Source organism: Lissotriton vulgaris, chromosome 7 (assembly GCF_964263255.1).
Source record: "Lissotriton vulgaris chromosome 7, aLisVul1.2, whole genome shotgun sequence".
Classification (NCBI taxonomy): domain Eukaryota; kingdom Metazoa; phylum Chordata; class Amphibia; order Caudata; family Salamandridae; genus Lissotriton; species Lissotriton vulgaris.
This window is the reverse complement of record NC_141695.1, coordinates 827,771,224-827,792,325: the sequence shown is the minus strand read 5'-3', so window position 1 is coordinate 827,792,325 and position 21,102 is coordinate 827,771,224. Positions and strand designations below refer to the sequence as shown.

At 47.6% G+C, this 21,102-nt stretch overlaps 1 protein-coding gene across 5 annotated transcripts in view; it reads right to left on the bottom strand.

Moving 5' to 3' along the window:
- The window catches only part of HGS (hepatocyte growth factor-regulated tyrosine kinase substrate), a 304,838-nt gene that overhangs the window by 158,013 nt on the left and 125,723 nt on the right, over positions 1-21,102 (bottom strand). For 3 of the 5 annotated variants that reach the window (XM_086931122.1, XM_086931123.1, XM_086931126.1), the window contains 4 exons: positions 4,661-4,729; positions 4,214-4,338; positions 2,760-2,838; positions 522-581 (listed from right to left, as the gene is read on the bottom strand). In XM_086931122.1, coding sequence (XP_086787248.1) covers positions 522-581; positions 2,760-2,838; positions 4,214-4,338; positions 4,661-4,729 — 333 coding nt within the window. The remainder of the gene's footprint in view (positions 1-521; positions 582-2,759; positions 2,839-4,213; positions 4,339-4,660; positions 4,730-21,102) is intronic. The other 2 variants (XM_086931124.1, XM_086931125.1) reach the window with 1 other exon arrangement.

The following is a 21,102-nucleotide window of genomic DNA, read 5'->3' as shown; positions in this document are numbered from 1 at the left end:
AAAAGGACTGGGTACAAGACGTTTAAGGGAGGAAAAAGTAAAAGGGACAAGTTCTACAGCTTCAACGTTTAGCACATGCGTTTTGGGTACAATTGCTTGATAAAGTGCATATATGATCTTTGGGTTCTAGGACTTCATCGGGCTGGGGGTGGTGGATCAGTGGCATTCAGGGACCAATCCAATGTCTTTGGGCACAGTGCCTTCATGGGCCAAATACAAGGTCTGTGAGTTCTGTGGCTTTGCAAGGAGAGTACGAGGTCTGTGGGCAATAAAGCAGTGTGGAAATGCACAGTTGTTGAGTTTTAGGACTTCCTCGGGTAGAATAAGGTTTATATACATACTACAGGTTCAGGGGATTCACAGAGGGCCTGTGAAATCAGGTCTGTGGATTTAGGGACTTCAGGTATGAATACAATATCTGTAAACTGGAATGCTTCAGGAGATGAGTAACAGGCATGTGTGGGAGGTGCAGAGAAGCGGACGGGTGAATATTCTCAAGCGTCCCTTACAGTAATTCTCACCTTTCGGCTGCTCTGAGCCTCTGTCCCTGCCGCTCCTTTCTCCTCTTCCCCAGCCTGGGTCTTATTCACGATTCAAAAAACAAAAAGCAAAACACATAAGAAGGGCCCATTCGCACCCACACCAGCACCCATGGGTGCTACACTAGTCATGCAAGCAGCACAAGGTGATATTTTGTTCCCATTCTTAGCTTGCACTAGGCATCTCTTGCTTTTACAATACCCATTATCAATTCATCCCACTTCACACTAACCAAGTCCTTTGCTTATCTTACCCCCTAAAATAATTATCTGTGAGCACTTCAGTTACAACCTGTAAATGCTTGACCTGCTGGTTCTTCTGTTAGTTCAGATTGTATTCCTCCAACATCCGATCCAGTTGCTACCTCTTCCCATTATCTGCAACCTAGTTGAGTTTAATCGCACTGGGAGAAACTACTACTTTGTTCCACTGTCAGGTGCAACTCCTACCACCTCAGATTATATCCCAAACTGACAGCAGGTACAGCTCCAGGTCTCCCATCATCATATGTAACTAACTCAGGCCCATCTCCTATCCTAGCCTGCCATCAGTTGCAACTACATACGAGCGCAGGAGCTACTCCTCTACTGTAAAAATGTACTGTCAGGTGTAACTTCAGCGTTGGACATTATCAGCTGTACCACAGGAGTGTGAAGTGCAAATTTCTGCTAGGATTTGTTGATATTGCTATTCTATTTAAAGTCTTTGAATGGTAAATTAATAAACCTGGTTCTCACCAACCACATTTGTCTGCTTATTTAGCTTTGCCGATCTAGCTTTTATGCATAACCTTTCATCCACTTGTCCCATCTTGTTAAAAGACACTCACCGAGGCACTGCTACCACTGCAAGACTTGCTATAATATCTAGTTGCGCAAATGCCACCAGCTCTATTTTTAGCCATCCCACTCGCCCAATCCCACCACAACAAACCAATAAACTAGTAACTAACAAGACCAGACACCATGACAGTGGGAAAAAGCTCAGAAGTGCACAGAGGAGGCCAGAAAGGAAGGTAACCTTATACAGAGCAGAGAAGTGAAGCAAGAGATTTTACTGTAAGTGACGAATGGTTCACAAAGTGGCCATTACAGGGATAAGAGTTTCATAGGAGCTGGCTGCATTATTACCAATGCAACTCAGCTGTGGAAGGGACAGCATGGTTACAGGAAGCAGGGTAAGCCAGGAAGGGTGCAGCATTGTTTTGAAGAAGAGCAGCTCAGGAACAGAAAGCATGGTTGCAAGGAGGAGCATCTCAGAAAGTGACAACATTGCTTTAAGGAGAAGTAACCAGGAAGGGTCATCATCATAACAGGAAGCAAAGGGGTGCAGGAAATGGCATCTTCAAAGGCAGCAGAGGAACGTAGAAGGGGTGGCATAGGTTTATGGAGTACAGGAACATAGCAAGACATGTTGTTTGAAGGTGCAGGGGTGTGCAGAGAAGTACAGTAACATTTAGGCAGAAGAAGCTCAGGAAGGAGAGAGAAGAGGAGGCCGGAAGTGGTGGCAAGAGAAGTTCAGTAAGGGAGGGCAAGGAGTTCAGGGAGAAACAACATTGTTTTGAGAATTAGAGAATGCCCAGGAGGAATTGGGCTTATTTCGGAGTGCAAAGTAAAGTGCTGCATTGCTATAGGGAGCACGGAAACTCAGGAAAGTGTGATCTATAATGTGCTACAAGATTTAAGGAAGCATCGGTTTACAGCAATGAAGAAGTTCACAAACAGATGGTGCCGGTCAAAGGAATGAAGCAGAGGAGCTTAGGAATAGAGGACATCTTTGTCAAAAGCAGAAGAGAACTAGAAGGTAAGACATCAATTTAAAGATTAGGGGACTTATGGAAAAGACAACAGCATAATTTCAACACACATTAGAACTATCAACTCTTTCTTTAGACCAGTGGCACATCCATTAGACCACAGTCATCCCCCTACGGAACTCAAAACATGCTTCCTTAGACTCTCTTTGTTTTAGACCAGAGAAATGTATCTAACATTCATGACACATTCAGAAGACCCATAACTGGTGTTTGGTAGTCATGAAAACACTACTGCTCCTACACCTAGGTCTGTCAATGAGAGAGAGCTCTCCTGTGCAGGCATGTGTTAACTCAGCCAATATGATTTTGCCCGATTCCAGTAAACATGACGAACCTAAACAACATTCATTACAAAGTGACATTTATCACTAGAGAGGCACAAATAATTAGGCAGAGTGCTCACCTGAGACTGTTGGGAAAGGGGGCTTGTCAGGTATTCTGGGGGCAGCTCAGAGCCAGAGACAGGTTTACCATCAACTTTCCTAAAAGAAGAAAAAACACTTGCTTTATAAAACATTTAACCAGAAGGAAGCATAGGGGCGAGGCAGAGTAGAAAGGTCAGGGCTTCGGCAACATTGGGGAACAGTGGGAAACAGACAGCTACCCTGCAAAAAATATATATAATAATTATACAGAGGGCAGATGCCAGAAGTGTATACACAATTGGGTAGAATATAAGAGCTAAATGTGTGGACAAAGTCATTCACTGGCTAACACAAAATGTATAGTTCATTGGAAATAAGTCATTTTGGGGTATCAGAGAATATAGTTCACCATCAGAGACTTCTACTCATAGGCCTTCATTATGAGGGACCCCCTAATTCCGATGAGGTCCCAGCTTGGCGCCATCGGAATTATGAGATCTGTGTAAACACTGCGGTTCCATTTACTTTCAGCTGTCAAAATCTCAGAGTGAACCTTCTTAGAATAATGAGGAAATATGAAGTGTGTCAGACTCAGATTTACAGATAATTCCGAATGTTTCAAGGTAACCTTAGGGTTACACTGGCAATCCTTGTAAAGGGGAATTGGTCTCTTGTGTGGGGGAATTTAGGGTGGCAGAGAGAGACTTAAAGGGAAGTAAACTGGGCCACCTCTAACGAGGGCTACATCTATTCTTCTCTGGGTGGTAAACCAGGGAGTAGTTGTAGGATTAGACGAAGACTGCCAGCTGCCATCAACCTTCAAGGTTTTGTGTTGGGGACCCAAAAAAAAGTCAGTTTTGAGAATTTCTGAAATATTTCTTACAGGTTGTGGCATAAGACTAGGGTCCCTGTATATCCTTCAAATAACCTTCTACGAGAAGAGAGATGGTTACGCATGACTTAATCAGAGTGTTAATTATTCTGAAGATCCATAACAGTATGGTCTTGCCAGGGGCTTCTACCTTAGTTATGTAAATAGAATAAATGAGATTGGTGCTAAATAGTAAATAGATGCAGAAAATAGGGGAGCTACTCTAGTGGCAATAACAGCATGGGCCAGGTTATATATGCTTTAAGTTGTAGCTCAGAGTGCATGGATAGTTGCAACTCCAAAAGGTTGCCCTCAAGCAGACAAATGCCGTACAGTACTTATTTTGGGGCACATTCAGAAAAACAAGATGCGCTGCACCTCCTAAACTCACCCACAAGAACAAGACCATGGAAGGAGAGTCACCATGAGACAGCAGACCTCCCTATACAATGATTTTCATGGGGTGAGGGATGGAGCGGTCTGACCTGTAGAAGACAGTCCACATGACGGTCCATATACAGACAGGTTGCAATGCTTTACTTGCAGAGCTGGGGATAGCACTGAACTAAATGTGTGCTGAACAGATCTGCAGAACTGGGAGCAGCAATGAAATAAACATACTTGTTGAGCTGCTCGTAGCATGGTTCACAGACCCGCACTTCCTTCTCAATGCCAAACTTGGGAATGGTGGAGTACTTGGAAGAGCATTTCCCACAGAATATCTGACCACACGCACGGCAGTGATGCTGCAGACGGAAACAGAAAGGCACCATGGAACAGTTAGTTATATGTCAGTCAGAAAAAACAAATAAATTGCAGACAAGCATCCTCAAACTAAATTAATATCAAGACTCAACCCACTACCAAGACATGGGCTCAGGCTTTGTTCTTATGGCAGAGCAAAGAACATTACCAAAAGCAAACAAAGGAACATAATTCCACGAGAAGAATTTGATGTGCAGGAGAACAGATACAAATGGAGACTAGTGCCAACCGTGGTAGGAGATACACTGTTTGAGAGCCTCAGAAGAGTGGGCAGTGGAGACTACAGTGACTGGCTACACTCACCTTGCGAGTCACAACCCCAAACTGGACTCTGCACCTATGGCAATCCTCTGCGTCGACCCAATCTGGAGCCTTTTGGAAAGAGGAAAGAAAAACGAAATCAAAATGCAAAGCAAAACTTTCAATAATCAGAACTGATTAAAATCTAGATCCAACAAATGTCAGAGAGCATTTCTCACAGTCGGACAAGAGAACATCAGATAACACTAGGAAACACTGTACAGCCCTCTTACGGTCACACCAGTAGAACCAAGGCAGTATCTCATGGCGGATTTAGGCTTTGGCAGTAGGTCTCCAGTCACTCATGATGGCTGAGGTAATTTCCTCTACCCCCTTGTTGGACTACCCCCCACCATATATTTGCAATCTTTGCTTGCCCTACAAAGATCTCTGTATTTTCAGAGGAGACAGCAGTGGCTCCTTTGAAGGCAATGAAAGCTTAATCAGCAGCTACCATGTTTGAGGGGGATACTCATCAAAAGTTTGTTTTCCAAAGTGTGTGTTTGTCTTTGAAAAAATAAGACTTAATGACCATGACAATTTAGTATTTGCCCTCGCGGGGATGGGGTCTTTTTTACCACTTTGGTGCTGCCAGGGTTTCATTGGTGGTCCTTAAGTAAAAGAAATTGCCTCAGACCATCTGCCTTAAACAGGACAGATTGTTTGATGCACCTACACAGAAGGCCCCGATTGTGCCACGCCATCAGTGTTGGTTTTCCCAAGGCGCAGCCTGCAGGGCAACGCAGTTGGAAACATGAACTACCAGAGTCTAAACAAAAGGGCAAAGAGTCAGTATGGCGGCAGGGTGTTTCTCCACCAAACTCTAAATCAAACTCTAAATCAAGCTATCAGTGTTTTCAAAATGCCAAATGTGCAACTTCACGTACAGAATAGAGACAAGAAGAGAGAACCAGGTATCATATGATATCTAGAGGAAGATAACAGACATAACAGAAAACTAGAATTTGAACCTCAGTCAAATTAATTCCTCAGACACCCCAGGGGCTATCAGAGGAAACCACAGGCATCAAGATTCCAAGAGAATCTCTCACTAACTCTGGGGCACTATGAAGGGGAATACCAAGATGGGGACTCCGAGCCCTTGTGTATTATCTGAAAGAATCACCAGACAGTACACAATACCAAACAAGCATTTACAATGCAATGGTCTCGGCATCATTAAAGGTAGAGCTATTGGCATTGCTCATGACATTTCTTTTTCTAACCCCAACAGCATTCAGCACTCTGACCCCCAACAGCATTCAGCCCTCTGGCCCCCAACAGCATTCAGCCCTCTGACCCCCAACAGCATTCAGCCCTCTGACCCCCAACAGCATTCAGCCCTCTGACCCCCAACAGCATTCAGCCCTCTGACCCCCAACAGCATTCAGCCCTCTGACCCCCAACAGCATTCAGCCCTCTGACCCCCAACAGCATTCAGCCCTCTGACCCCCAACAGCATTCAGCCCTCTGACCCCCAACAGCACTCAACAGCACACAGCACTCAACAGCACACTGCACTCAACAGCACACAGCACTCAACAGCACACTGCACTCAACAGCACACTGCACTCAACAGCACACTGCACTCAACAGCACACTGCACTCAACAGCACACAGCACACTGCACTCAACAGCACACAGCACACTGCACTCAACAGCACACAGCACACTGCACTCAACAGCACACAGCACACTGCACTCAACAGCACACAGCACTCTGCACTCAACAGCACTCTGCACTCAACAGCACTCTGCACTCAACAGCACTCTGCACTCAACAGCACTCTGCACTCAACAGCACTCTGCACTCAACAGCACTGCTGCTCTTTAACGTAAACAACAGACGGGTGCCGTGTACAGTATGTTCGCTGGGGAGCCTTGAGATTACCGGCTCAGGATTATCCCTCTTGGTAGGTTTTGCATATGCACCCTTTAAAACACTGTTTAAAATATTGGGGGTTAAGAAGGGTCCCTCATTTCCCTCCGTGGGTTTGCGGTAGCCTCATTTACTTTCTGTTTACAGAGGTGGCGCTCCTCCTCCACATAGGATGTGGCTGCCTCATGTAAATAAGCCCCTCTGTTCCTACACCTGCAAGTGACGTGACACACGGAAAGACAAGACATACACCGAGGCCAGTTTAAGGTAAAGTGCAATATTAAAGTGCGCTTCCCGGCTTCGGCCAGGATCTCTCGCGTTCCGTTCCGGCAGTGCTTAGAGGCCCGCCTTTAAGGCTTCAAGCTGCTGTTTCCGTTTGTATTCGAATGGTGTGGCAAGCGTGTCTTGGGGTCTGGTGCAAAGTAGTAAAAGGGCCCCTTGGACACTCTTAAAAATTATAAAATACAGCAAGAATCTGGGTTCACTGGGCCCCTCAGACCTCTGCGCCCGGTGCCACTGCGCCTGCTGCATCAATGAAAGCCACGCCCTGCTTGATCGTGCCCACCAATGCTCCTGAAGCCCTTCTATCAAGCCCTATTGTGCCAGTGGAGTCTGAGGGTCCGCAACATCGAGCAAACCACACCAAGATCACAGACAGAAATTTAAACTAACCTTGAAGCGCGCCCCCGGGCGTGTGGGCGCTAGATTTCAGTGACAACACGTGAGCGCTAGAGAGGTGCGTGCACACACATACGTTGCAGTGTCTGCGCAGGCACCTCAAGAAAGGGCAAAAGAGGTGAGTGGGCGCAGATACCGAGAAATGCGATTTAAAAAATAAAAATAAATACATCTGTTTCTTTTTCCATCCACTAGCCCGAGCCAGCAAGACCAACCCTTATCATGGAGACAAGCCCAGTCTGCGGTCCTTCTAGGCACACCCGCAGCCATGACACTTCAGACTGCAGACCAAGAAGTGCAAAAAGTGCAAGAAAGGAAACACAAGAAGGCAGGCGTTCTCCATTTGTGCACCCAGCATGTGAGACAGCACCCCTATATCCAGCAGGACCCCCGCCCAAGGCGGATCCAGTTCAGGAAAGGGGCGAAGACTCCTCTCTTAAAGAATACAACATCACAGGGCAGTGACCAGCCATAGCCCGGCCACCCCGCCTGTCAGTCATTGTCTCTGAGCCCGCACAGCACACAGCTGCCTGTTGGTCGGTTTATGATATAGAAATACCATGTACATACATAGATGGAGTTCAAGAAAGGAAACTATATGCCTCGTTATCAAAAATAGCCCCGTCAATGCCAGACTACACAAACTGAGCTGACTTTGCTGTATTCAAACATTTCCAACACCAAACTTCCTCCCGTTTGAAGTGATACCTTTCATCTATGTGTTATTTTTGGAAGTAGGGAGTTTACACACCCAACTTACAATGAGAATTACCTTCAGGTTACCTAAATGTCTACCGCAGAAATGTTAAACCGCAAAACTGTGCTCAGAACCAGTAACTTTTCATTTAAAGACATCATTCTGTGGCAGGCAGATTCGTCATTAACTCACTGAGCCATCTTGTAATTGTTTACTACAGGCGAGGCGCTTCTCTATACAGGAAACACATTAACACGCTGAGCTAACTTGCTGGAATAGGAACTAATAACCTACAAGGGGCACCCAACGTTCTGTAGCAGAAACATTAATACAACGCTATGCGGGCCGCACACCACACACAGACCTCCGCAGCGAGTGCATTTAGATCACACAATGTGCACAAGTTACAATAAGACTGGTGTTCTCCTTACCTTGCTGTCAGCTCTCACTCTAGCTGCCACATAATGTAATAAACCCGCGCCCAAATTCACACAATGTGCACGAGTTACAATAGACTGGCAATAGTTGAAAAAAAAAAAAACGGAAGGTGATGGGAGAGGTCTTTTTAGCCTTCTGCTATTTTTGTAGTGAAGGCTTGTGCCGTTTCTCTAGTGGTTCTTTATTATTTTGAAACGGATGCTGGCGAAACAAGCTTTGACCGGGAGGCGGCATGCGCAAAACACACACACGCTTTGGCAGCGAGCCAGCATGTGCGCACACACAGCTGGAAAAAAAAATGAACTGGAAAGAGGTGAATGCGCGCCGACCATCTGGCTTCAATTACGGCAGCCCCTGACAGCTGGTAATTGATGAATTATACCCTTCTGCTGCGTGTCTCCGCACGGAATATGCAGGAAGTGGAGAAACTCTACAGTCTATGGCCGATTGCATGCTGGCTTGTAAAAACACAGCCATGCGAGGGCCAATTGCCATGTAGCTGCCATATATAACGAACAAAATTCACGCGCTTCTCTGGAATTCGTAGGTTAGCGTTCGAAGTCCTCTCTTAAGAAATCTGAAGCCACACCCACTTTCTGGGATGTAGGCCGAGCCCTAAAAAGGGCTTCAGACACAAGCAAAATGTCTGTACAATTGCATATGAAGTGCACCTCCTTTGCAGATCAGCTGCTCAGGGTCCTTGGTCCCACTATATGTCCTGTGGACTCACAAAGAGCTACCTACCAGAAGTTTGAATAAAGGAAGCACAAGCAGGAGTGATAGAGACACAGCACTTGTTGGTGCCCATATTTATTAGGTGCAGCAAGTGAGCAGGCATCACGATCTTTATCTTTGTCTTAATATATCATAAAAAGGTGCAGGCTGTAGGGGATCCCAAAACAGACCACCAGAGCCCAAATAACAGCACTGGCCTGGGGACCCAGGACCAGATGTTAAAGTTACTAAACAGCTATGTTCCCAGCAGGCTGCGCGGCTGGGCGCCAGCGCACCTCTTGCAGCCGGAGCGCGCTGTGTCCTATGTGAAGCGCGCACAATGGTCGCTTCGCCGGGAGTGGCAGTTAAGTGTCCTTTTAATAGCAGCCTGTCCACGCATTCAGCAATAAGAAGCTCCTACACTCGCTGCATTAGTTTTCTTGATGGAGCTCGGCTGGGGGTGGATTGCGGGCCATTGTTGGAAATATTTCTGTTAATTGCAGCGCATGATAGTGCTACGATTAACAGGAATACTTTCACAAAGGCCCAGAAACAGCCCACAGCCGCACTCTATTAAGAAATGAAATGCAGCAAGTTTACAAACACGGCATGTGTTTTACACCTCGGGCTTTTGAACTTGATGCATGTCTTATGGAGCACAGCTCTGGGCTGTTTCTGGACCTTTGTGAAAGTATTCCTGTTAATCGTAGCACTGTCATGTGCTGCAATTAACAGAAATATTTTCACAAAGGCCCTCAATGAGTCCCCAGCCGAGCTACATTACCCAAGCAGTACCAGATCCCTGAAGTGTGTCACGCGCAACAGAAAAACAGGTAAACTTAATGAGCTCTAAACCTTTCACATCAGTTTGGATGGTGGGACTAAAACTGCACTCTAGCAATGTGACTATCCTCTGGGAGGGCTTTGCAGTCTTAGGAGCCCAGTGTTGTGCATTTTGCCCAACATCTCATTGTCAATGCACCAGGACTTCAGCATATGAAGCACCTCCTGCAGTGCCTTCTCAGTTGTGGAAGGAGGATCTGTCACTATTCACTATTTTGCACAATCTTCTTTCCTTTGTCACTGTTCCACTTCAAACCATAGGAGCTTTCAGGCTTGTGCATGTTAATGAGGACTTGCCGGCTTCAGTACAAAGGCCACCAGAGATTTGGTTTGTGTCAGGCCGCCATCTCCAGATTGCCATTACCATTACCAGAATGTAAGACTCTCCTGCACACAGGGGCAGAGGGGTCGAAGCTGGCATTGGATGGAGGGGTGGAAGCTGGCATTGGGACGAGTGGGTGGAAGCTGGCCTTCGATGGAGAGGGGGAAGCTGGCATTGAAACAGTGGGTGGAAACTGGCCTTCGGTGGAGAGTTAGAAGCTGGCATTGGGTGGAGGGTTGGAAGCTGGCATTCGGACCAGTGGGTGGAAAATGGCCTTCGGTGGCGGCTTGGAAGCTGGCATTGGGTGGAAGAGTGGAAGCTGGCATTCGGACCAGTGGGTGGAAACTGGCCTTCTGTGGAGAGTTGGAAGCTAGCACTGGGTGGAGGGGTGGAAGCTGGCATTCGGACCAGTGGGTGGAAACTGGCCTTCGGTGGAGAGTTGAAAGCTGGCATTGGGTGGAGGGGTGGAAGCTGGCATTCGGACCAGTGGGTGGAAACTGGCCTTCGGTGGAGTGTTGGAAGTTGGCATTCGGACCAGTGGGTGGAAACTGGCCTTCGGTGGCGGCTTGGAAGCTGGCATTGGGTGGAAGAGTGGAAGCTGGCATTCGGACCAGTGGGTGGAAACTGGCCTTCGGTGGAGTTGGAAGCTAGCATTGGGTGGAGGGGTGGAAGCTGGCATTCAGACCAGTGCATGGAAACTGGCCTGCGGTGGGGAGTTGGAAGCTGGCATTGGGTGGAGGGGTGGAAGTTGGCATTGAGTGGAGAGGGGGAAGCTGGCATTCGGACCAGTGGGTGGAAACTGGCCTTCGGTGGCAGCTTGGAAGCTGGCATTGGGTGGAAGAGTGGAAGCTGGCATTTGGACCAGTGGATGGAAACTGGCCTTGGGTGGAGAGTTGGAAGCTAGCATTGGGTGGAGGGGTGGAAGCTGGCATTCGGACCAGTGGGCGGAAACTGGCCTTCGATGGAGAGAGGGAAGCTGGCATTGAACTGAGGTGTAGGAGGCAGGTTTTGACTGGAGAGGTGGGGTTTAGAAATAGGTGGAAGATTGGACAGAGGGAAGACGACTCATAATTAGTGGAAAGTACATTGGGTTTTGTGGGAAGGAGGCTGAGCAAAGGCAGAAGAAGGTGGGTTGGACTTCAACAAAGAGGTAGGGATCTGTGTCTGAGTCGGTAAGTGTTGGTTGGGAGTTGGCACTGTGCAGGTATTTGGGATCAGATGCGGGACATAGATTAATGAAAGATGAGAGTAGGTGGAGGCAGGAAACATGAGGCATGGTGGACTGAGCATGTGAGGACAGAGGGAAGCCAGGCATAGGAGGAGGCATGGCCTTGTGAAGGTGCTTAGGTCAATGGGCGAGTGCTGGTCGTGTGCAGTATGGTGGCGGGTGGATATAGGGGAGAGGATGTAGCCTTACGGCTAGAGCAGTCGACGTTGAAGCTCGGGAAACGGGGTGAGTCTCAGCAACGACGCTCAACATCTTGTGATTCTGGGCAAATTACTTAGGGCTAGATGTAGGTAAATAGGTTTTACAGATTCTAAAATACCGAATTTTACCGATTCGGTTTTTTAGAATTGGTAAATCCTATGTAGGTAATTAATCAGTAAAAAATACAGAATCGTTAAGATTCGGTATTTACTGAATCGGTAATTACCGATTCGGTATTTGCCATTCATTCCTATGGGCCTGGTGGTCAATTACCGAATCAGTAATTACCGATTCGGTAAAATTGGGAAAAAGTCAAGGGTGGCAAGGTGTCACTTTGACACCCTGTTGCACCCCTGATTAGTGCTGGTGTGCACATGTGGCACACATACATGCCCTAAGGGCATGTATGTCTGTCAGATGGCACAGGTGTAAATGCACATTTATGCATTTACATAGAACTCCTCATTTACCACCAACTAATAGTTGGTGGTAAATAACGAATTCTTAAAGCCCAGAAGCACTGTTTACAGTGCTTCCTATATCTCATTTACCGATTCGGTAAATACCAAATCAGTAAATACCGATTCGTTATATACCGAATCGGTAATATAGCCTCCTACATAGGAAAAGGCTTTTACCGGTCGTAACGGCCGATTTCGGCTGTTACCGACCAGTAAAAGCCTACCTACATCTGGCCCTTAATCTCCCCATGCCTAAGAAAAATTAATATGTCTTTGTGTAACAAAACTAGTGCTATGTAAAGCACTCTGATACCAGTTATCTTCGGGTCTAGTTTGCGCTATATAAAACTCTGCAAAAAAAAAAAAAAACTTTACAAAAACACATGCATCAAGTTTAACCCCTTCGATGCTGATGACGGAGCGGTTCCGTCATCAGCATCGGTTGGGCTGTGCTGATGACGGAACCGCTCCGTCATCAGTACAGCCCTGGGGGAGAGCGCTGGCGCTCCCCCCCCCTGTGCAGCGATCTTGGTTTTTTTTGCTGGGGTGGCATCGGAAGACTTTCCGCTGCCACCCCCTGGCCCCCCCACGCTTCCTGGTGACGTCAGCGCGCACAGCGCGCGCCGACGTCATCAGGAAGCGCTGGACGCGCTGGAAACAAATGGCTTCCAGCGCGTCCAGGAACAAGGTCGGTGTTTGGTGCTCCGGTGGGGCGGGGGGGCCATTTCTCGGTGCCTTGAGGCATCAGGGGGGAGGAAACACTGTTTCCTCTCCCCTGATGTCCCAATGCTGGGCATTACTGGTTCAGGATCGCGCACAGCGTCGCGATCCTGCACCAGTAATGCCCCCACTAGACACCAGGGATGTTTTTTGTTGGAAAGGAAGCGACCCCTTGGGCAAGGGTCGCTTCCAGGGGATATTATTTTGTAATTCAGACTTTTCTGCCCCCCCTGGGTCGACATCGCTCGTTTTAGCGAGCGATCTCGACCCGGGGGGGCAGAAAAGCCCACTAGACACCAGGGATTGTTTACGTTTGAAAAGGAAGCGACCCCTTGGGCAAGGGTCGCTTCCAGGGGCAAATATTTTGTAATTCAGACTTTTCTGCCCCCCCTGGGTCGACATCGCTCGTTTTAGCGAGCGATCTCGACCCAGGGGGGGCAGAAAAGCCCACTAGACACCAGGGATTGTTTACGTTTGAAAAGGAAGTGACCCCTTGGGCAAGGGTCGCTTCCAGGGGCAAATATTTTGTAATTCAGACTTTTCTGCCCCCCCTGGGTCGACATCGCTCGTTTTAGCGAGCGATCTCGACCCAGGGGGGGCAGAAAAGCCCACTAGACACCAGGGATTTATGTATAATTGTAAAGGAAGCGACCCCTTGGGGAAGGGTCGCTTCCAGGGGCAATATTTTTATAATTCAGACTTTTCTGCCCCCCCTGGGTCGACATCGCTCGTTTTAGCGAGCGATCTCGACCCAGGGGGGGCTGAAAAGCCCACTAGACACCAGGGATTTATGTATAGTTGTAAAGGAAGCGACCCCTTGGGGAAGGGTCGCTTCCTAGGGCCATCATTTTTCAATGCAGACTTTTCTGCCCCCCCTGGGGGCAGATCGCCCATGTTAGTGCGTTATCTGGACCCAGGGGGGGGGGCAGAAAAGCCCACTAGACACCAGGGATTTATTTCTAATTGTAAAGGAAGCGACCCCCTTGGGGAAGGGTCGCTTCCTAGTGGCCCATAATTTTTTGTAGACTTGTCTGCCCCCCCCTGGGGGCAGATCACCCATTTTTTGGGCCACATCTGGACCCAGGGGGGGTAGAAAAGCCCACTAGACACCAGGGATTTTAGTATATTTATAACGGAAGCGACCCCTTGGGCAAGGGTCGCTTCCAGGGGGCATTATAAATATTGTAGACTATTCTGCCCCCCCCCCCCTGGGGGCGGAGTGGCTGTTTTTTTTTTACAGTTTCTGGTCCCGGGGGGGGGGGGGGGGGGGGGGGGTAGAAAAGCCCACTGTACTCCAGGTTTTTGTTTTTTATAGGGAGCGACCCCTTGGCCAAGGGTTGCTTCCTTTGGCCCATTTGTTTTCAGTATGTTCTGCCGTGTCTTTATTTGGCCTCTCTGCCCTCGGTAGGGTTGCTTCCAGGGGGCCCACGTTTATAATGATTTATAATCTTCCCCCCTTGGGGACAGACACCCCATTTGTGACATACCCTGTGACATAGCCTGTTGTAATGTGTGTTGTTTTTTTTTCTCTTTAGAGTGTTGCAGTGTGCGGTTCCGTTACTGGTTGTTCTGCTGTTTCTGTAGTTGTATGTGTTTGGTAAGAGACCTCTTTTTTGTTCAATTGTACTGTGATTGTATTTTTTTGAAAAGTGTGTAGTAAAATACGAGTATGTTTGGTTTCTGTTTGTTGTGATTGTAAAACATGTTTTGCATTTGTTTTTGATGTGTCCTTCTGTAGATGTAAGTGTGTTTTCTTCTTCTTTCTAGTGGGATATCGTTGCCCCTTTGCTGTGTCTTTGCAGAGTAGGTGCTGGTGAGTGTAGTTGTGTCTTGTAAGTGAATTGTATATATTTTCTAAATTAGTTTTTTTTTTAAAAAGGCTTAAATTTTTCATCTTACTTTGCGCAGTGTTGGGGTTGTTGTTGTTTGTGCAGACTCCTTTATTTGTAAGGATAATGGCTAGCCGCCGGATTACTGCTCAGCAAGTTGTTGGATTGCTTTTTGATTCTTCCTCTGACCATGGTCCAGAGTCTGACTCTGATTCTGAACCAGAGGTGGGAGGTGAAGATTCAGGTAGCGAGTTTTCTCTACACATGGCTTCATCTGATGATGAAGACACTCTGAGTGCTGATGAAGCTACTTTTGGTGTGGATGATGTGCCTGTGGTTGCGGAGGACATTGCTGCGCCTGTGGTTGCAGAGGACATTGTTGTGTCTGTGGTTGCGGAGGACATTCCTGTGCCAATAGTGCGGCAAGAGACATCTGGGCTGCAGCCTGGGGTTGCTAGTATTCCAGTTGGTGCAGTAAGACAAGAGGCAGCTGGGCGGCAGCCTGCGGCTGCAAGACTTGATGTTGAAAGTTCTGACCTCTGGGTTGCACCAGGCATGGTGCAGCCGGCATTGCCTGAATTTACTGGTGTTCCAGGGTGTAGGGTGAACACAGAAAACTTTTTGCCTATTGATTTTTTCAAGTTGTTTATGGATGATGTGTTTGTGGCAGAGATTGTAGAGCAGACTAATTTGTATGCTGAAAATTTTTTGAGGGTGAACAGTGCCAGCCTTAAGCCCCACGCTAGAGCTACCCGGTGGACTCCCACAAATTTGGAGGAGATGAAAAAGTTTTTGGGTTTAACTTTTTTGATGGGCTTGCTTAGGAAACCATCAATGGCTTCATATTGGTCTACTAGACCCTTGATGGCTACAGCTATATTTCCGGCAGTCATGAGTCGTGATCGGTATTTGCTTCTGCTTCGGATGATGCATTTTGTTGACAATAGTCTTGCTTTGCCACGAGATCACCCTGATTGTGACCGTCTTTTCAAGATTCGGCCTGTCATTGATCATTTCGTTGATCGATTTTCTGAGATCTTTTATCCTGGGAAAGAAATTGCAGTGGACGAGTCTTTGCTGTTGTTCAAAGGCCGCTTGGTATTTCGGCAATACATTCCTAGTAAGAGGGCACGCTATGGAATCAAACTGTATATGCTGTGTGACAGTGAGACTGGATATGTCTCTAATTTCAGGGTGTACACTGGTAAGGAATCCAGGATTAACCCCCCTGGTTGTCCGTCGACTTTTGGAGTGACTGAGAAAATTGTGTGGGAACTTGGTCGTGGATTTTTTAACAAAGGCCATCATTTGTATGTCGATAACTTCTACACTGGTGTGCGGTTGTTCAGGGAATTGGGCAAAGTGGACACTGTTGCTTGTGGCACAATCCGCTCAAACCGTAAAGGTTTCCCAAAAGAACTTGTGTGTCAGAAGCTTGCTCGGGGACAGTGTAGTGCATTGCGTTGTGAGGAGCTTCTAGCTGTGAAGTTTTCAGACAGGAGAGATGTCTACATGTTGACTACAATACATGATGAAAGCACTGAACCGGTGACTGTTTGGGGTCAGGTTGCAGAAGTGCGCAAACCTGTGTGCATAATGCACTACAATAAGTACATGGGTGGTGTTGACAGAGTAGATCAGAGGTTGGAACCGTATGCTGCTCTTCGTAAGGCTTACATTTGGTACAAGAAGTTGGCTATCCATCTTTTCCACTTGGCAACCTTTAATGCTTTTGTTGTGTTCCAGAAATCTTGTCCCCAGTCAAAGATTACTTTTGAAAAGTTTCAGGAGTCTGTAATAGGCAGCCTTGTTTTAGTTGAACAGGCAAGTGTTCCTAGAGTTGGAGTGGTGGAGGATATTGCCAGATTGAAAGATCGCCATTTTCCTGGTCAAATTCCTCCTACAACCTCAAAAGACTTTCCCAGTCGGAGATGTAGAGTCTGTTGGCGAAGAGGTTTGCGGAAGGAGGTTCGTATGTACTGCCCTGACTGCCCTTCAAACCCCGGGCTGTGTGTACCTGCTTGTTATAGATTGTACCACACGCAAAAGAATTTTTGGGAGTATCAATGAGTGGTAAAGTGAACTGGTTGGTCTTATTGTTCAGTTTCAAAGTTTGCATTTGTGTAGTCTTTTTAGTGTAGTTGTTGAGTTAGTAGATTTGTATCAATTTGCAATTTGTTTTTGTTTTTCTTTCATTTTCAAAAAAAACTAAAGTATGATGTTGGTTTGCGTGTAGTGTCCATTGTCTGACGGTGTGCATGGTTTGGCGCTTGGCTGCCGGTGTCTGTGGACTGGTGCTTGTCTGGCGGTGTCTGTGGACTGGTGCTTGTCTGGCGGTGTGCGTGGTCTGGTGTTTTGTTGGCCATGTGCGTGCTCTTGCGCTTGCCTGGTGTTGTGTTTGGATTTGTCCTTGGCTGGTGGTGTGCGTGGAGTGGTGCTTGGCTGGTGGTGTGCGTGGAGTGGCGCTTGGCTGGTGGTGTGCGTGGAGTGATACTTGGCTGTCTGTGCACGAAGTGGTGCTTGGCTGGCGGTGTGTGTGGAGTTGCGCTTGGCTGGTGGTGTGTGTGGAGTGACGCTTGGCTGGTGGTGTGTGTGGAGTGGCGCTTGGCTGGTGGTGTGCGTGGAGTGCTACTTGGCTGTCTGTGCACGGAGTGGTGCTTGCCTGGCGGTGTTTGTGGAGTGGCACTTGGCTTGGGGTGTGCGTGGAGTGGTGCTTGTCTGGTGGTGTGTGTGGAGTGGTACTTGCCTGTCGGTGTGCGCTGAGTGGTGTTTGGCTGGCGGTGTGCATGGTCCGGTGCTTGGATGGTGGTGCGCGTGGAGTGGCGCTTGGCTGGTGGTGTGTGTGGAGTGGCGCTTGGCTGGTGGTGTGTGTGGAGTGGTACTTGGCTGTCTGTGCACGGAGTGGTGCTTGGCTGGCGTTGTGTGTGGTGTGCTCCTTGGCTTGCAGTGTGCGTGGTGTGTTGCTTGGCTGGTGGTGTGTGTGGAGTGGTACTTGGCTGTCGGTGTGCGCTGAGTGGTGTTTGGCTAGTGGTGTGCATGGTCTGGTGCTTGGGGTGGTGGTGTCGGTGGACTGGCGCTCGGCTGGCGGTGTGTGAGTAGTTACTTTGGTCACTACACACACTGCTAGGTGAGTGACACTCCACGCAGTCCATCATTTTGTGTTGTTGAAATTTCAGAAATGTGGGCGTGTGAAAGTGATGGGCCCTTGAATGGCGCTGTCTGCTGGTGTGAGTGTTGAAATGTGATGGGTCCGCGGCTGGCGGTGTGAATGTTTTGTATGTGTCACACGTACGAAAAGTGTATGAATGGCCTGTAAAGAGGTTGGTGCCTTGACGTGGCTTTACAGCTCACGAGCTGTGAGTCAGTGGTTCAGTTTATCATACTTTCAATTATACGCAGTGTATTTCATTTTTTTGAAATTACTTGCAAATACAATTGTATGTACAGAATCATCACTCACCCTCGTGCCAAATCCAACCAGAATGTGTGTGTGCTTGCGGATTTGATGGCTGTGCAGTAATGTTTGTCTTTTATCTCTTTCTGAAGTAGGGTGTACCTTGTCCCTTATTGTGATTGTTGTAATGTGTTGCTGTTCTTTCCGGATGGTGTCAATGGTCTGGTTTGTATCAGGTATGAAAGGCGCGTGAATGGCCTGTAAAACGGTTGGTGCCTTGTCGTGGCTTTACAGCTCACGAGTTGCGAGTCACTGGTTCGGTTTTTATGCATTTATTTATTGACAGAGCATTTCATTTTTTGAAATATCTTGTTAATTAAATTTTATGTACTGAACCATCACTCGCCCTCGTGCCAAATCCAACCTGTATGTGTGTGTCTTTGAGGAATAGTTAGCCGTGCCTTGAATGTTTGACTTTTGAGTAACTCTGTTACGGTGTACATTATAGCCATAAATAACTTACTAAATTTAGTTATTATTGTTAAACCATGGAAGTATATGGTCATGTCTTTCTGGTGAATTCTATTGTTGATTTTTATCCAGAATCTCCTGCAAACTTGAAATTGTCTGTCACAATTTCCTTGAATCACACACTCTCAAATTGAAAACTTAATTCTCCACTGTACGATTTGGACCGTTTCCTGTTGCAGCCACTATGCCTACCCACGCAAGTGAGGTACCATTTTTATCGGGAGACCTGGGGAACGCTGGGTGGAAGGAAATTTGTGTGTGCCCAGTGATGCCACGCTTTCCCATGCAAAAAAGTGTGAAAAAAATGATTTTTTTTTTAGCTAAAATTGAGGTTTGCAAGGGATTCTGGGTAAAGGAACGTTGGAGGATCCATGCAAGCCATACCTCCTTGGAAGCCCCCGGGTGTCTACTTTTCAGAAATGTGTGGGTTTGGTAGGTTTCCCTAGATGGCCGTCTAGCACGGGGCCAAAAACCCAGGTAACCCCTCTTGCAAAAGCTGGTTGTATTGAATGTCAATACCGCCAGTTTTTGCAAGAGGGGTTACCTGGGTCTTTGGCCCCGTGCGAGACGGCCATGTAGGGAAACCTACCAAACCCACACATTTCTGAAAAGTAGACACCCGGGGGCTTCCAAGGAGGTATGGCTTGCGTGGATCCTCCAACGTTCCTTTACCCAGAATCCCTTGCAAACCTCAATTTTTGCTGGAAAAATCAGTTTTTCCACACTTTTAATGCGTGGGAAAGCGTGGCGTCACTGCGCTCACACCAATTTCCTCCCACCCAGCGTTCCCCCAGGTCTCCCGATAAAAATGGTACCTCACTTGCGTGGGTAGGCATAGTGGCTGCAACAGGAAACGGTCCAAATCGTACGGTGGAGAAATTGCAATACCCAAATGCAAAACAACCTTGATTTTGGGGGGGGGGGGGGCACCTGAGTCTTTGGCCCGGGGCTCGGTGGTATTCTTTGGAAACTACCAAACCCAAACAGTTCTGAAAAGTAGACACCCGGGGGAGTCCAGGGAGATATGGCATGCGTAGGTCCCCCAATGTTTTCCTACCCAGAACTCCTTGCAAACCTTAAAATTAGGTAAAAATATCACTTTTCCAAACTTTTTTGCGTGGGATCTCCGTGCCGGCAAAAATGTCCTACCACCCAGCGTTCCCCTTGTTCTCCCGAGTAAAAGGATACCTCACTTGTGTGGGTGGGCCAAAGGCCTGTGTCTAAGGCAGGGGGCTTAATTTGTAAAGCTCAAATACTACTTTTTCAAAATTCATTTTCGGACTGTTCTGCTTTGGGGCACCCACACAAGTGAGGTATCCTTTTACTCGGGAGAACAAGGGGAACGCTGGGTGGTAGGACATTGTTGCCGACACGGAGATCCCACGCAAAAAAGTTTGGAAAAGTGATATTTTTACCTAATTTTAAGGTTTGCAAGGAGTTCTGGATAGGAAAACATTTGGGGACCTACGCATGCCATACCTCCCTGGACTCCCCCGGGGGTCTACTTTTCAGAACTGTTTGGGTTTTGTACTTTCCAAAGAATACCACCGAGCCCCGGGCCAAAAACTCAGGTGCCCCCCCCCAAAATCAAGGTTGTTTTGCAATTTGGGATTGTAAATTCACCACCGTACAATTTGAACCATTTCCTTTCGCAGCCACTATGCCTACCCACGCAAGTGAGGTACCATTTTTATCGGGAGACCTGGGGGAACGCTGGGTGGGAGGAAATTTGTGTGAGCCCAGTGACGCCACGCTTTCCCACACAAAAAAGTGTGAAAAAACTGACTTTTTCTGCAAAAATTGAGGTTTGCAAGGGATTCTGGGTAAAGGAACGTTGGAGGATCCACGCAAGTCATACCTCCTTGGAAGCCCCCGGGTGTCTACTTTTCATAAATGTGTGGGTTTGGTAGGTTTTCCTACATGGCTGTCTCGCACGGGGCCAAAAACCCAGGTAGCCCCTCTTTCAAAAGCTGGTGGGATTGACATTCAATACCACCAGCTTTTGCAAGAGGGGTTACCTGGGTTTTTGGCCCCGTGCGAGACGGCCATGTCGGGAAACCTACCAAACCCACACATTTCTGAAAAGTAGACACCCGGGGGCTTCCAAGGAGGTATGGCTTGCGTGGATTCTCCAACGTTCCTTTACCCGGAATCCCTTGCAAACCTCAATTTTTGATGGAAAAATCAGTTTTTACACACTTTTTTTGTGTGGGAAAGCGTGGCGTCACTGGGCTCACACAAATTTCCTCCCACCCAGCGTTCCCCCAGGTCTCCCGATAAAAATGTTACCTCACTTGCGTGGGTAGGCATAGTGGCTGCAACAGGAAACGGTCCAAATCGTACGGTGGAGACATTACAATAACCAATAGCAAGATTACCTTCTTTTTTTGGGGGGGGGACTGAGTTTTTGGACCGGGGCTCGGCGGGCATCTTTGGAAACTACCAAACCCAAACAGTTCTGAAAACTAGACACCCGGGGGAGTCCAGGGAGGTATGGCATGCGTGGGTCC